Consider the following 15,289-nt stretch of genomic DNA (forward strand, 5'->3'; position numbering starts at 1 on the left):
AGGAAGAGGAGAAACTGCATAGATTGGACCCCAAAAGGGCTCTCATTTTTTACATTTCAAGAATGTCAAAATTATGTCAAGATGACCAACTTTTTGTACGTTATACAGGTCATAAATTGGGATTAGCCGTGACAAAAACCATATCCTGCTGGATCATTCTGGCTATATTTGAGTGCTACAGATTGGCTGGGAAAGATGCGCCAGATGAGCATTGAGCCCATTCCACTAGGGGGATGGCTACTTCTGGGCTCTGCAGAGGGGATTTCCTGCAGCAGATATGTGTTAAGCTGCAACATGGGCATCAATGCATACCTTCATCAAGCATTATTGCTTAGATGCTTCTTCCTCCAATGAGTTTGTTTGCCAAGGCAGTACTTCATTCCGTCCATGAAAACAATAACTAATACTCCCACCTCCAAAATTACCACTGCTATGAGAGTCTATCATAAGATGAGGAATACGTGAGAGGACACAATCCATTCGAAGAACAAGTTACTTACCAACTGTAACGTTCTTTCGACTGGATGTTCCTCATCGCCCCTCCGACCCTACCCCGCAGTACAGTTTGCGTTTCTTACACTTTCGTCTTACAAAAGGTCTATCAGTCATGAGGCACGCCTGGGTTTTCCACGATAAAACAGAACTGAAGCCAACGGGCACGTCACAAGTTATTTATACTGAGGGTGACGTTGAAAGGGTACGGAGCCCGTCGAAGGACATCGTCGCCACGACCTCGTGCACAGCGCCTTCTGCCGAGAATATTTTTTCCAAAGCAGTGAGGCTGGCAGGATACGAATACCATAATGAGGAATACGTGGGAGGAACATCCAGTCGAAAGAACGTTACAGTTGGTAAGTAACTTGTTCTTCGAAGGGTGTAGAGAACAGAATATCGACCCATTTTCATGTGGTACACCAATGGTTTTGTCCTTCCTACTATATTTGGCAAGTTCAGGCCTTCAAGTTGGCACCATTAAGGGCTATCTTGCAGCGCTATCTATCTTTAAGCGTACTGCGGAAGAACCATCCTATTTCAAATTACCCTTGGTAATACAGTTTCTAAAGGGGTTAACCAATGTTTATCCCCCAAGACCATTCCAAGTTCCCCTATGGGATTTAAACTTAGTACTAACTTTCCTGATGGGTACACCTTTCGAACCTCTCCATTCTTGTTCGTTAAGATTCCTTACCCTTAAAACTGTTTTATTAATAGCACTTACATCTGCTAGAAGGGTGAGCGAATTACAAGCTCTTTCTTGTAAACCCCCTCATACAATCTTTCACAAAGACAAAGTTGTCCTGCAAGTGAAGCCTAATTTCCTCCCAAAGGTAGTTTCTGAATTCCATATCTCTCAGAAGATTACCCTACCATCTTTCTATCCTCCTCCTCACCCGGGGAAAGAGGAAGAGAGGTTACACAGACTAGACCCTAGGAGGGTTTTAAGTTTTTACATTAGTAGACTAGCCAGAATAAGACAGGCAGACCAGCTGTTTGTAGGTTACGCAGGTCACAAGCTGGGGTTACCAATAACTAAGCAGACCATTTCCAGATGGATCATTCTAGCCATTCTGGAATGTTATAAACTGGCAGGGAAAGAGCCCCCTCAAAACCTTAGGGCTCATTCGACCAGAGGTATTGCAGCTTCATCGGCCCTCAAAAGAGGCGTGCCGGTTAAAGACATATGTGCGGCCGCTACATGGTCGTCTGTCCATACCTTTACACGTTTTTACAATCTGGATTCCTCCTCTAGTCAAGAGACTAGGTTTGGAAGGGCTGTACTGCATTCTATTCATCAATAGAAGACAGCGTGAAGTCAGTACTCCCTCCGAATATAGAATACTGCTATGGGAGCCTATCTAAGATGAGGAATACATCGGAGGACACAATCCCTTCGAAGAACAAGTTACTTCTTACCTTGTAACGTTCTTTCGACGGGATGTTCCTCCGACGTATTCCTCATCGACCCTCCCATCCATCCCCGCAGTTCTACTTCCCTTGTTGTTGCAGCTTACGCTCCTTCAGGGTGATTAGTCTAGTCCAGACAGTAATACTGTGGGCTACAAAACGGAACTGAGCAACGGACGCTGCGCGTGGCCTTTATAGGCAGGATGACGTCGAGCGTCGATACGGCGGCTGTCGAAGGACATCGACTCGAGGGACGTCGACGCGCAGCGCCCTCTAGAGAAAAAATTTTCCGAGGCCAGCAGAGCTGGAAGGATATATATCTAAGATGAGGAATACGTCGGAGGAACATCCCGTCGAAAGAACGTTACAAGGTAAGAAGTAACTTGTTCTTCTATTTGTAAACACGGAACATCAAAGAGGTGTTAAAACATGTCTTTCAAACTCATTGAGATCTATACCATCGAAATTTCCAGTGACACTATCATTCCATCTGCCAAAGAATAATCCCCTGAGTGAAGCATAACAAGCAGTAGTTAGAGGGATGGATGTATGTACCAACCCAACCCCCTTTCTCCATGTTGTGGCAGATGTGAGCAAACCCAAAAATTGGTCTTATTTAAAATGGCATGTGTTGCATTCATTATCATCAAGAGGGTGTTTTTTTGATAACCCCCCTCTATCTCTGAGGTCTCGAAGATGAAGAGTATGCAAATGCACATATGGTGGAGACACAGTGGAGACACTTGTAGTTGGCAATAGAGTATCAAGTGGATGCACACTTTCTAAGTACCATAATACAGGTATCAATGTGATTGCAATACAAGTTGTTATTGTGATCAGTATCCATTTGGTCCTAGGGGACCATGGCCCTTGATAGACTGGCCCATCACCAGCAAAATGGTCAGTGTCATCATTAGTACGAGCGACCCCAAACACGGCCATAGTTTCTCAGTGTCCGTTAAGAAGCCTCACTGTTTAGCTTTTATAGTTCATACGTAGGTGGCGCTTCACCATGTCACCAATCTTTCTTGAAGTAGCTTTGCTGGTCCCTGCCTCTTATTACATGCACCAGAGGAATGACTATGGACTGGCTCAACATTGGTTTCTTGTGGGTTTCTTGCTGGTGCAGAATCCTTGCTGCACTTTCCTATTCAATTACAAAATGTAATGTCAGGCCTTAAATCTAAATCCTATTTTGTGGTTGCAGATTGTAATTTGAAACACCAGGCACAGAATGTCCAGCGAATCGAGCGTTGCCACTCTCTGAAGAGGATGAAGAAACAACGTCAGCCGATGGTGATGAAAAAACTGCAGTGCCCCCAGGCTCCACGGGCTCGGGAAGCAATCTGGTAGCACACTTGGTATCCTTGGTATTGCTCAGAGCTGGCTCACTTGGAGCGTGGGAATCATTCATTTCCTTCTCATCCCATTTGTCATAGGGCAAAAGAAGAGGAACTCTTTTCACATGCATTGCGTGCATCCAAAGTCGCTTGCCGCTCACTCGTACAGCTGTTTGCATGGACAAAAGGATCTGGTAGGACCCCTTGCAGCGAGGTGCAAGACAGGTGCCCCTCTCAAACTTTTTCAATAAGACCCACTTGCCAGGTTGGTGTCGGTGACCTTTATCCTCATATTTTACAGGGAGGACTGCTCATACCTGTTGGTGAATCAAACACAAGTTTTGAGCCAACTGATTACAATAATCAGACAAAAGCGAATATTCAATGTCTCTCAATTGTTTTGGTCTCTGTGCATTCCATACATTGGCTGGTCTCCCCATGACAATCTCATAGACGGAGAGCCCTGTTTTTGACTGCGCAGTCGTCCACATCGATAGTAAGGCTATTGGAAAAGCATCAGGCCATTTCAGTTTGCTGTGTGCACACACCTGGCAAGTTTATTCTTCAAAATACAGTTGTGGCGTTCCACCAGACCGGCACTCTGAGGATGCCTGGCCGAGTGGAAACGTTTATCGATCTGTAATCCCGTACATACTTGCAGAATGACATCAGCGATAAAGTGTGGGCCATTGTCAGACCGAATTACTCTTGGCAAGCCAAACCTAGGAAAATATTCTTTAAGCATGGTCTTTGCCGTCGAAATTGCTGCGTTATCTTTTAGTGGGAAAGCTTCAACCCATTTGCTAAAGACACAAACTACAACCAAGACATATTTATAGTATTAGCAACGTTCCATCTCAGTAAAATCAAAATGAATCACTTCCAATGGCATAGAGAGAGGACCAAAACTGCCCTTTGGTGTTGGTGTTCCCTTTCCGATGTTGTGTTGTAAACATATCATGCAAACCTAAACCAAGCGTTCAGCAGCTTTCTGGATGTTAGCATTATACCAGATGGGATCTAACTGTTGACAAATCTTCCTAGCACATATGTGTGTTGGGCCGTGAGCCAGGGTGACTGTAGCAGTGACAAACTCTGAGCAGGGAAACGACCTCGCCCGACAAGAATAGAGGTCCTCTTGCCGAGCGTGAAAACCAGTTCCGTGACCTCGCATTTCGTGATACCTATGGTCCTCATTAGCCCTGATAATCCGGATCGATTACATGCAATTGAAGCTTACGTCGACAGCGGTGCCATCGGCAATTATGTGGATCATGAAATGGTTTTGAGGATGAATCTAACTCTTTGTCCCAAGGCTGTAAAGGACGTCATTACTACGGTGGATGGTACGGAGATAGCCTCCGGGCCAGTAACGCATACCACTCAAGAGGTGACGCTAGTAAGTCAAGATGGACACCATGAGAAGATCATGTTCGATGTGATCAAGGCCCCTCAGTTTCAGATTATTCTAGGAATACCTTGGTTAGAGAAACACAATCCTCTGATCGATTGGCGAGCAAGAACGGTCCAGTTTCCAGAATGTGTCTCTACTTGTCACCCTCCACCTGGTGTTGCACTGGCAGCTATTTCTTCAGAGACTCCCCAGATACCTCCCGAATACCTAGAATACCAAGATGTTTTCCGGAAGGATCAGGCTAACTCTCTACCTCCTCATAGGTCTTATGACTGCCAGATAGACCTGATACCTGGATCTACTCCTCCTTGTAGTAGAATTTATGCCCTCACCGAGCCTGAGAACCTTCACCTTCGACAATACCTGGATCAATACCTAGCAAATGGGTTTATTCGTCCTTCCAAGTCCCCTGCTTCTTCAGCTTTGTTCTTCGTTCCAAAAAAGGAAGGAGACCTTAGAACTTGTATAGATTATCGCTCCCTGAACCAGATCACCGTTAAGAATAGATATCCGTTACCTTTGATCCCTGAACTCCTGGACCAAGTCAGAAAAGCATGCATATATACAAAGCTGGATCTTAGAGGAGCTTACCACTTGGTACGAGTAAAAGAGGGCGATGAATGGAAGACGGCCTTCCGCACCAAGTATGGGCTATTTGAATATCAGGTCATGCCCTTCGGACTTTGCAATGCCCCGGCCGCCTTTCAATATTTTATGAACGATGTCCTCAGAGAGCTCATAGATGTGTGTGTTGTTGTGTACATTGACGACATCCTCGTTTATTCTTCATCGGAATCTGAACATCGGAAACACGTGAAAATGGTCCTCGAAAGATTGCGTCAACACAAACTTTTCGCTAAGTTGGAAAAATGTGTTTTCAACGTGACTGAAGTTGAATTCTTGGGATTCATATTATCACCTGGCGGAGTGCGTATGGATTCAAAGAAGGTCGATGCAGTTCTCAAATGGCCATCACCATCCTCCGTAAAAGGTGTGCAAAGCATGTTAGGCTTCGCTAACTTTTACCGCAGGTTTATCCCCGAATTCTCTCGAATAGTCCAGCCCATCACTGCCTTGTTAAAGAAAAACAAACGTTTTGAATGGTCTACCGAGGCGGAACAAGCTTTCCAGGATTTGAAGACTAAATTTATCTCTGCACCAATCTTAAAACACCCTCGCCCCGAACTCCCCTACATCGTGGAAACTGATGCTTCAAGCCTTGCCATGGGGGCAGTTCTATCACAAAAGGACCCGGTAACCAATCAGTTGCATCCCGTGGCATTTTGGTCCCGCAAATTCTCGCCTCCTGAAATCAATTACACGATTACTGACAAGGAACTTCTGGCTATCAAGTCTGCCTTTAAGGCTTGGCGGCATTATCTGCTGGGGGCCCGACACACCGTTACTGTGATTACGGATCACCAAAACCTGCAATATTTGAAAACCGCAAAAGCCCAATCCTCTAGACAACTCCGTTGGGTATTATTCTTTGCCGAGTTTGACTTCATAATTACCTATCGACCTGGTACAAAGAACGGTAAAGCTGATGCCCTTTCTCGGATGGGAGTGGAAGAACACTTGATCAACCCTAAACCTGTACCAATCATTCCCGAACAAAGAATTCTGGGTGTAATCGCCACAGAATCCATAGAGGAAGTTAAGGATAAAGCCAGGCAACTTGCAACTCCAGCAGACATACAGAATTGGCATCTGCAGGGAAAGGACTTTGCAGTAAAGGACAACTTATTGTATTTCCAAGAACGATTATACCTACCCAGCACAGATTTACAGAAAAAAGTAATCTCTTGTTATCACGATTCTTTAATGGAAGGACATCCCGGTATGGCCAAGACCTCAGAAAAGATCAAGCGCTACTTCTGGTGGCCGTCTTGGAAAAAAGATATCAGAGACTTTATAATGTCCTGTGGAGTATGCGCCCAAAACAAGAGTCAAAAGGAAAGACCAGCAGGCCTCTTACGCCCTATTGACATCCCACCTCGCCCTTGGCATACGCTTTCTATGGACTTCATCACCGAACTACCTCCATGCTCCGGATACAATACGATTCTAGTAATCGTGGACTTATTCTCCAAGATGGCGCATTTCATTCCGCTCAAAGGCTTGCCAACAGCAGCAACTCTGGCCCGAGAATTTCTCGAAAACATCGTCCGACTGCACGGTTTTCCTTTGGTTCTAATTTCGGATCGAGGTAGTCAATTTATTTCTCATTTTTGGCGAAGTTGCTGTCGGTCGGCTCAAATTGATGTGAGACTATCAACCAGTCACCACCCTCAGACCGACGGACAAACCGAGAGGACCAATCAAACTCTGGAACATTATTTACGCTGCATGCTGCAACAAACTGAAAAAACTTGGAAAGACATCCTTTGGATAGCCGAATATGCCTACAATAACTCTGTCCATTCGGGAACTGGGAAAACCCCGTTTTTTCTTTTGTACGGCAGTCACCCTCGAACCTCGGAGTTGGATCCCCTTCAAGATCTTGAAACACCAGCAGTAGACTACCTGCATTCTACAATCACCCAAGCCTTTAAGGAAGCTGTTTCTCACCTTCAAAGGGCTAAAGAACAATACAAGAAAGGAGCAGATCAACATCGGAAGGAAGCCCCTCAATATCAAGTAGGGGATCAAGTCTGGTTATCCACCAAATATCTACCTCTAAAAGGGCCACGCACATTCAACCCAAGATACCTTGGTCCCTCTTCCATCACTACCATAGTAAACCCAGTAGCGGTCAAGTTGGACTTGCCCCCGCACATGAAGATACATCCGGTCTTCCACGTCTCTCTATTAAAACCCGTGCAACCTCAAACCCGACTAACTAAATCTCCAAAACCTATCCTAGTTGATGGAGAACTCGAGTTTGAAGTCAAAAGCATTCTGATCTCCAAATCTAAACAATTTTACCTAATTGACTGGAAAGGCTACGGCCCCCAAGAGAGATCCTGGGAAACTGCTGAATATGTCCACGCTCCTCGCCTAATCAAAAGATTTCACCGAACATTTCCTGACAAGCCAAAACCCCCGGAGAAGCCCGGTTTGGGAGGGGCCTTGAGGGGGGGTACTGTCATGATCTCTGCTTCCAAAAGGTCAGGGTTTTCCCAACTCCCTTGGAAGCAGATCCATAACCCAGGTTCCGAGTGCCAACCAGTCCCAATTGGGACCTTTTGGACCCAGTCCTGGCGCCAGTGGCACCAGGCTCATAAATATGCCCAGTCCCAGCGCTGGAAGCGCCGGGCTCATAATGCTTGGGTGGACTTACCTGCAGCAGACCATGCTGCTTACTTGCCTGCCAGTTGAGCCTCTGATCCTCTTCTGTTTGGAACTACTTTTCCTGTTGCGTGGGGCAGGAGCCACTCCCTAGATTCAGAACACTGGAACTCTTCTGGAAAGCAGGAACTCTTTTCTTACCTAGGTGTGGCTGTGGAAGGAGACACCTAAGCACTACAGGAGGCTATTTAAACCACACCCGATGGATGAATCTTGCTTTGCGTTATTCTGCATCCTCTGCAGCAGAACGCTCATCGTGTCTTCTGCATCTGATCCTGGGCCTAAGGAAAAAGGCTTACCATCCTGAATCCAGTCTTCAGCAACACCTATAAAGACAAGAAAGAACAGGTTAGCATTACGGTCTTCAGTGACAGCTCTACACTTACCTGGTCCATCGGCTGTCACCAACGCCTCGCGCTGCATTCCGGCATCTGAAAGACAAAGGCTTACCTACTCCTCGTGCGCTCCGGAGGTCTTCACACTGCATTCCGGCATCTGAAAGACAAAAGCTTACCAACTCTTCGCACGCTCCGGAGGCCTTCGGCGCTGCATCCCGCATCTGAAAGACAAAACAAGGTGCGTTTAAAGACATTGGGGAACTTTAATACTCACGTGCCATTACTCCTTTCCACATCTAACCCAGTGGGTATTCCGGCACCCTGCAGCTGCTCCGAACTTGTACCTGCAAAATAAAAAGACAGTTAGAGCGCATCGTGAAGCAGGCAACAAGCGCTTACTTACGTGCTTCCAGGCGCTTCTATTCATCACACGGGCTCCATCTTCAACTCACTTCAGCCCGTCATCCGCCATCGCCGGAACCCTGCAAAACAAGAAACATCATTACTAAAGACTTTAAAGACATTAGAATTACTCGAAACTTACCGTTCGTGCAGTAAATGACGGACAGCAGTCCTCTCAAGTCAAGAGGCCTGCTCCCCTTATCCAGTGAAGAAACTGGTTACAGCACCCTGCCCCGAGGCAGATGGAGAGCACGGCGTTCACTTACCTAAGGTGAGAGCGTTAACCTTTGGGGTTCTACAGGAGAAGAGAAAGGGAAGAAGAGAGAGACATTCAATAACCCAGTTCCTTAATCCCATATTTTCTATCTGCAGACATCTTACCCTTCGAGTTAGACATACAGTGCACAGAGGTCCAGCCCAAAGAGCCAGCCGTGTGTTACAAATCACCTTTGAAGATACGGTATACGCCCAGTCAAGACCGGCGCCTCTACGGGAATCAGGTGAGCGTTACACCACCCAACAACCCTCATCGTCTAGATCTGCTGGACCCTCAGTCCACTGTTTGATTTCTTTTGGAGTAGCTTCAGCCTGACTTTCTTTTACACCGCTAATCCCTTCCTCCATCATGCAAGTATCAGTAACCCATCTCGCTGAATTGAGCACATACATTTTCGAGTGCAGATCAGTAGCAGTCTGTTTGGCTATCGTATCAACAAAAGCGTTTCCTTTTCCTACATCATCCGTCACTTTCTGGTGTGCGGTGCACTTCATTATTGCTAGTTGCATAGGAAGTGCAAGTGCTGATAGCAGTTGGACTATCAGAATGCCATAATTAATTTTCATCCCATGTAATGTTAAGAATCCCCTTTCAGGCCCATAGTCTTCCAAAGTTATGAACCACCCTAACGCATACAGGCGGTCTGTATAGGTGTTTACACTAAGCCATTCAGAAATTTCACAAGCTCTAGTCAATGCAATAATCTCTGCAGCTTGCGCAGAATTGTGCGGAATTCGTTTCCTCTATACAACAGTGTTTAACGTGATGATTGCATAAGCAGCGGTGGCTGTACCATCCTGTAGCTTAAAACAGGAGTCATCACGAAATAGCTCCCCTTGTGCACCCTTTAAGGGTGTATCAGTCAAATCACTTCTACCCTTGGTTTCTTGTTCTGTAACATAAAGGCAATCATGTGACATCTTGCCACTGCAGTCTGTCTCTTGTGGAGAAGGCAATAGTTCAACCAGATTCAATGAACATCTCTTAATTTGGATATGCGGTACAAATAGAATCAGCTCGTACCTTGTTAGTCGAGCTGATGTGAGATGTTGAGTCTGCGTTGTGTTTAATAGAACGTCTACGGAGTGGGGTGACCTAAAACCATACCCTCACTTTGTTTTACTGATGCAGCAGCTGCAGCTCTCAAACATCTTGGCAAAGCGCATGCAACAGGGTCTAACGTGGAGGAAAAATAGCTGCATGGCCTATTCTTGCCCACATGTTCCTGTGTCAAAACAGCCAGAGCGCAACAATCTCTCTCGTGCACATACAAAACAAAGGCTTTTCGTAATTTGGTGTGCCCAAAACTGGCGCTGAACACAACGTAGCTTTTAGCAAATCAAAAGTATTCTGGCAATCCATGTTCCACGGTAAAGGCAAAAGAATGTCCTTCTTTGTCAGTGCCAACATATGTTTTATCAACAGCAAAACATTTGGGATCCATTGTCTACAACATGAAGCCATGCCAATTAAAACCCTGACCTCCTTCTGTGTATTTGGAACAGACATATTGGAGACGCTTTGTATTCGTTCAGGTGTCAGCCTTCTGCCCTCCTTCGACAGGAGGTAGCCCAGATAGACGACCTCCTGTTGACAATACTGGAATTTCTTCAACCAAGGCTTATGCCCATGCTCTGCTAAATGAATGAGCAGGAGCACGGTGCCCTCCTTGCAAGCATCTTCAGAATCAGCAGCTATAAGTAAATCGTCTATGTATTGCAGCAACGTGCACGGGGAAGGTAATTCAAGCAAATCACGCTGTTCTTTAAACACTCTACTGTAAATACTTGGACTCTCAGTGTACCCTTGCGGCACACGAGTTAATGTGAACGAGCGTCCCCCTACGGAGAACGTGAACAAATATCTGCTATCAGCATCTACATGAATGCTAAAGAAAGTGTTCTTCAAATTTACAACACTAAAATACATAGCCGTAGCTGGAATCATAGTCAGAATAGTGGTGACATCGGGCACAATTAGGAAGTGTGGAGCAACCACCTTCTTAATTGCGTGCAAATCAATAATAAACCAGAAGGGAATCACATTATCCCCTTTCTTGTAAACTGGTAAAATCAGGCTATTAGGCACGCTCACCGCAATTTCTTCAATCACACCTCGGTGTATCAAATCTGAAACAATACTTTTCAAGGCCTGTTCTCCTTCAACTGAAATCTTATACTGTGGGATACGCGACAATGTAACACCTGGTTCAAAACAATTTTAACTGGCTCTACCTGTAAAATTCCAAGACATTGTCATTAACTGCTCATAAAAATGTTTGAACCTTATTTAATTCTGGTGGTAAAGGCATAGACAAAAACTGTGAAACAGACGTTTGTTGGGGCAAAATCGTCAAGTACACTCCATCTGGAGAACAGTGAATTGCAGCATTCAATGTCTTTAAAAAATTCAATCCCAACTGGTTTTTGCCACAATTTGTCGTCAATGGAAATGGACAAGAATCAGTGATTGATGCCAGTGAAATTGATAGCGGTCGAGAGACCGGACTAACCACTGGCATACCAGAGGACCCTACAGAAATGTTGCTCTGCCCTGGCAGTGGAATATCTGGAACCCGCAGATGATCAATAGAACATTTCTGCGCCCATGTATCTATTAAAAAGATATGCTCCCTATTCCCCACCTTAATTTCAAATTAGTGCCCTCTCTGATCTACAGGAACAGGTATAGGTTCCAGACCATCATTCGGGCTGTCTTAACGGAACACTACATCGTCAGATGTAAAATCTGCAGAGAAATAAGCATTCAAAGGGTTATCAAAAACATTCCCACCATTAACATTCTGTTGCTGCCTCCCTTGATTAACTTGTGGTGGTGCCTGTTGTTTCTGTGCAAACTGATTTCTACCAGGACCCCCTATCCCAGGACGGCCTCTAGATATCCTGCTCATGGTGCCATACGCACCATTTGATCTCTGCTGAAGGTATGAGTATTGTGCTCGCCAATGATCCTCTTGTCTACAGTATGCACATGGTTTATATGTACGGGACCCAGTTGTGCGGCCCCTGTGGAGTGAATTGACCCCTAGTCTGTGCATTCCCACCTCTGGAACCTCTTGCTATCTGCTGTAACAACGCTCAAGTCTTCAAATCGCCCTTCTTTTCTATTTTCTCTTTCTCCGTATTAACCCTGTTTTCATAATACTGGGCCATGTGTAACACTTCAGATTCTGATTTTGCTTGCCATGCACTCTCAGAAGTCATAATCTGTGATTGTATTTAAGGCAACAATCCACGCACAAACTAGTTAAAAAAAAACAACCTCTTTCTTGGCTCCGTGCTTGAATCTCGTCCCCTAAAATCCAAAAATACTTGCTCAAATCTGTTAAAATATTCTGTTGCACCCTCAGACTTCCATTACATGCAAGCTGTAAGCTTATCCCATATAATTCTCTTTTCAGGTACCAAAGTCTTTAATTTAGTCCCTATGTTATTTGGCAATATCAGGAACACCTGTGGTGGTTTATCGCCGGCTTTTCCTTTTTTCATCTGCTCGTACCAAGGCATCCCATGTATCACCCATACCTGCCTGATCATCTACAGTCCTAATTTGCTTCCATAAATGAGCAGGAAGGATCATGGGAAACAGCAAATCAATATCACCCAATGTAAAAACTGACGAATGCAAGAGAGATTCTATTTCTTTGTAAAATCCTGCTGGATTCTTCCTAATATCTGGAACTGATTGCTCAATGATATTCACTTCATGTCTAGAAAAGGGGACATGGACAAACTGAGATATAATATGCTGGAATAGTGGAGGCTCCATCGGTAGGAATCTACTTTCGGAACAAATGTCGGAGGAACCTCCCTCATTGACAGTTGCAAAGAAGGCAGGGTAGTAAGGCCAAATCGAGTGACAAAGAATTCAATGCAGTATCGGGTGAAACTTTTCTTTTATAAATAACCATCAAATCGACGAGACAACATACTTTCTCTTTATACATTCATCCTGCACGTACTCAACCATCACCTGTAACACTTTCCTTTGCATTTGCCAGAGTATACTGACTAAACGTGTCATGCAATTCAATGGGAGAAATTGAAACATCCGCAATCCAAAAAAGAGCATTTCTTGTGCAAATGCGCATTTCTTCACTAATCAGTTTCAATGGAGGAAGAAATCACTTCTGCACATATGAAGCCTGCCGTCCACCTTTATCTATTTCATCCTTATGCAAACGATCATGCTCTCTTTTAAACACAAATACTTGTGCTACATGCTCACATACTTTCGCCACAGTGTCCCTTGAGCCGACAAGGACATTCAAATCCTGCAACCCCTGTGGGACATTCGGGTCTGTCAAATCACTCCATATCTCAGCTAGATACGTTCCCATCTGCTCTATCAGGATTTTCTGTTCAGAAATACCCCCATGGTCAGAAATCGCAACCAAAACAGCCGATTCATCACCCCCTTCTATGTACGTTTCAGCCCACATATGCAATTCTTTTTTTCTGTCTTTAGTTATCGTGCTACGAATCACTATTCTTGAATCAGCTCGCTCCCCGTCAACCACTGTAGATGGAGCAGAACCACCTGGCAGAGAGAGTACATACAAATCGTGTTCAGTATGCGGCAGAGGAAATAACGCTGCTGGCGCAGACAGAACTATGGGAACCGCAGCTGTTGTCACGGTTGCAGGTGCAGGACGAGGAACAAGAACGGGAGAGGGCACATAAGGAGGCGGTTCAGTTAAATTCGTTCTACGCTCATTCAATAATTTGTTTATTAACTTGTCTGATGCATGCAAATCCTGAGATGGATATATCTTTTGCACATCTAGTTGGAAAGCCCTGCCCATACTTCTAATGGATTCTGACTGTTTCTGCTGATCATGTAATAAAGCTTTTTAGGCATTTGTCAAATGTCTACGTGCGTGCTTCTCTCTACTTTTGAGTCGCTGCATTGATTCTTTCCTCAGTCTCTAACAGCGTCTAATGCTGCAGGCCTAGCCTTTTTCCGCAATAATACAGATTCCAAATGTTTCAAGCGGGCGACCTAGAAACTGCCATAATCCAGCCACTGAAGCTCGGGGACATGTCTGGTCTGTCTGTGCCAAATAGTGTTAAATATGATAGCAACACTTACTACCAAACAAATATCAGGACTTTTATGAATCGGGGCACAACCCACCCACCTGATTTCAACCAACAAGGTCCAATGGACATCAATTGTTGTGGCTGGCGCTTTCGTCAAACAAGCCTCGATACCGGGACCCTCATCGTGATGCCCTCTAAACGCTGCCCAATGTCCAGGGATCGGGCGTGCAATACTGCGGAGGAATCATATCTCACTTTGCAGGGCGCCCCATCACTCTCCGATCGCGGTCCAGTGGCCTCATCTTCATCCAAGCGATGTGGCATCAATCCTGAGGTTCCCAATTCGGGCTCCATCTGAAAGATCAAAATCAAGGCTTACTATCACAAAATAGAAATATGCGAGGTCAAAGTTAGAATTGCTTTATTAAGCAAGTAGCTGCTTGGTTCTCAACACTCCACAATGTGTGCAAGCAGACACGGTGAGACGAGAGAGAGCAAACATTTCACAAGTACATACATTTATATGGTTTCTTCACAGCCCCGGACACATCGCCAACCCTCCTTCATGTAATGCAAAGCCTAGGGTTTGTGTCCTGCCTATGTGACTGATTTATACTTAAACATAATTACTACATAGTTTGCTGTTTTCTATCAGACAGTTTACTATCTGGGAGTGGGATGGATTTGCATGTGAGGCCGCCATATCATGTTTTCTAGTACAAGGTAACATTCCTCGTTTTACTCGCTTATGTTATCTACTGTTGTTCTTGGGCTTAAGGTCAGTCAGTTCTAAGAGAAAAATAAGGATTTCTGCAGAGGATCACGTTCAGTTGCTCATTATTCTATTTTACTGCTTGACCAGAGAAGGCACTGTTGGGACAGGATGGCACCTAAATTACTGATCAGCAGAGCTCTTGTCTAGCTTCAAGGTCCTTCAGTGTAGGATAAACAATAAACTTTAGCAGCTTCAACATTCCTGTCTATGTCAGCACCATAAAGCAGCACAAAGTTCATACAGCCGCCTCTTGTCGTGTCAAAGCCGAAAATACAAAATCTGAGCATGGAACAGAAAGCAGGAAGCGATGAAGATGGCGGACAAACCAAAATGGCAATGTAGTCAGCTTATTTCAGGTTCATTCATTGAGATATTACAGTGCGATGCGAATGTGATAAGGCCAACATTTACTATCAGGCGGTATTATGGCTTTTCACCGGACGAACGGGATGTTAACGACCTTGCTGTATCTGTGTCTGTTTTT

At 44.9% G+C, this 15,289-nt stretch overlaps 2 protein-coding genes across 4 annotated transcripts in view; one reads left to right on the forward strand and one right to left on the reverse strand.

Annotated features, from left to right (window-relative positions):
• Nucleotides 1-15,289, forward strand: part of LOC138583263 (zinc finger protein 1 homolog) — a 371,722-nt gene that overhangs the window by 341,434 nt on the left and 14,999 nt on the right. The window lies entirely within an intron of this gene.
• LOC138583265 (uncharacterized) overlaps nt 1-15,289 on the reverse strand; it is a 560,015-nt gene that overhangs the window by 85,719 nt on the left and 459,007 nt on the right. The window contains exon 3 of one of the 2 annotated variants that reach the window (XM_069655347.1): nt 14,286-14,384. In XM_069655347.1, coding sequence (XP_069511448.1) covers nt 14,286-14,384 — 99 coding nt within the window. Of the gene's footprint in view, nt 1-14,128; nt 14,385-15,289 lie in introns of both variants that reach the window. The other variant, XM_069655346.1, reaches the window with a different exon arrangement.

Source organism: Ambystoma mexicanum, chromosome 3q (genome assembly GCF_040938575.1).
Source record: "Ambystoma mexicanum isolate Mex_15411 chromosome 3q, UKY_AmexF1_1, whole genome shotgun sequence".
NCBI lineage: Eukaryota > Metazoa > Chordata > Amphibia > Caudata > Ambystomatidae > Ambystoma > Ambystoma mexicanum.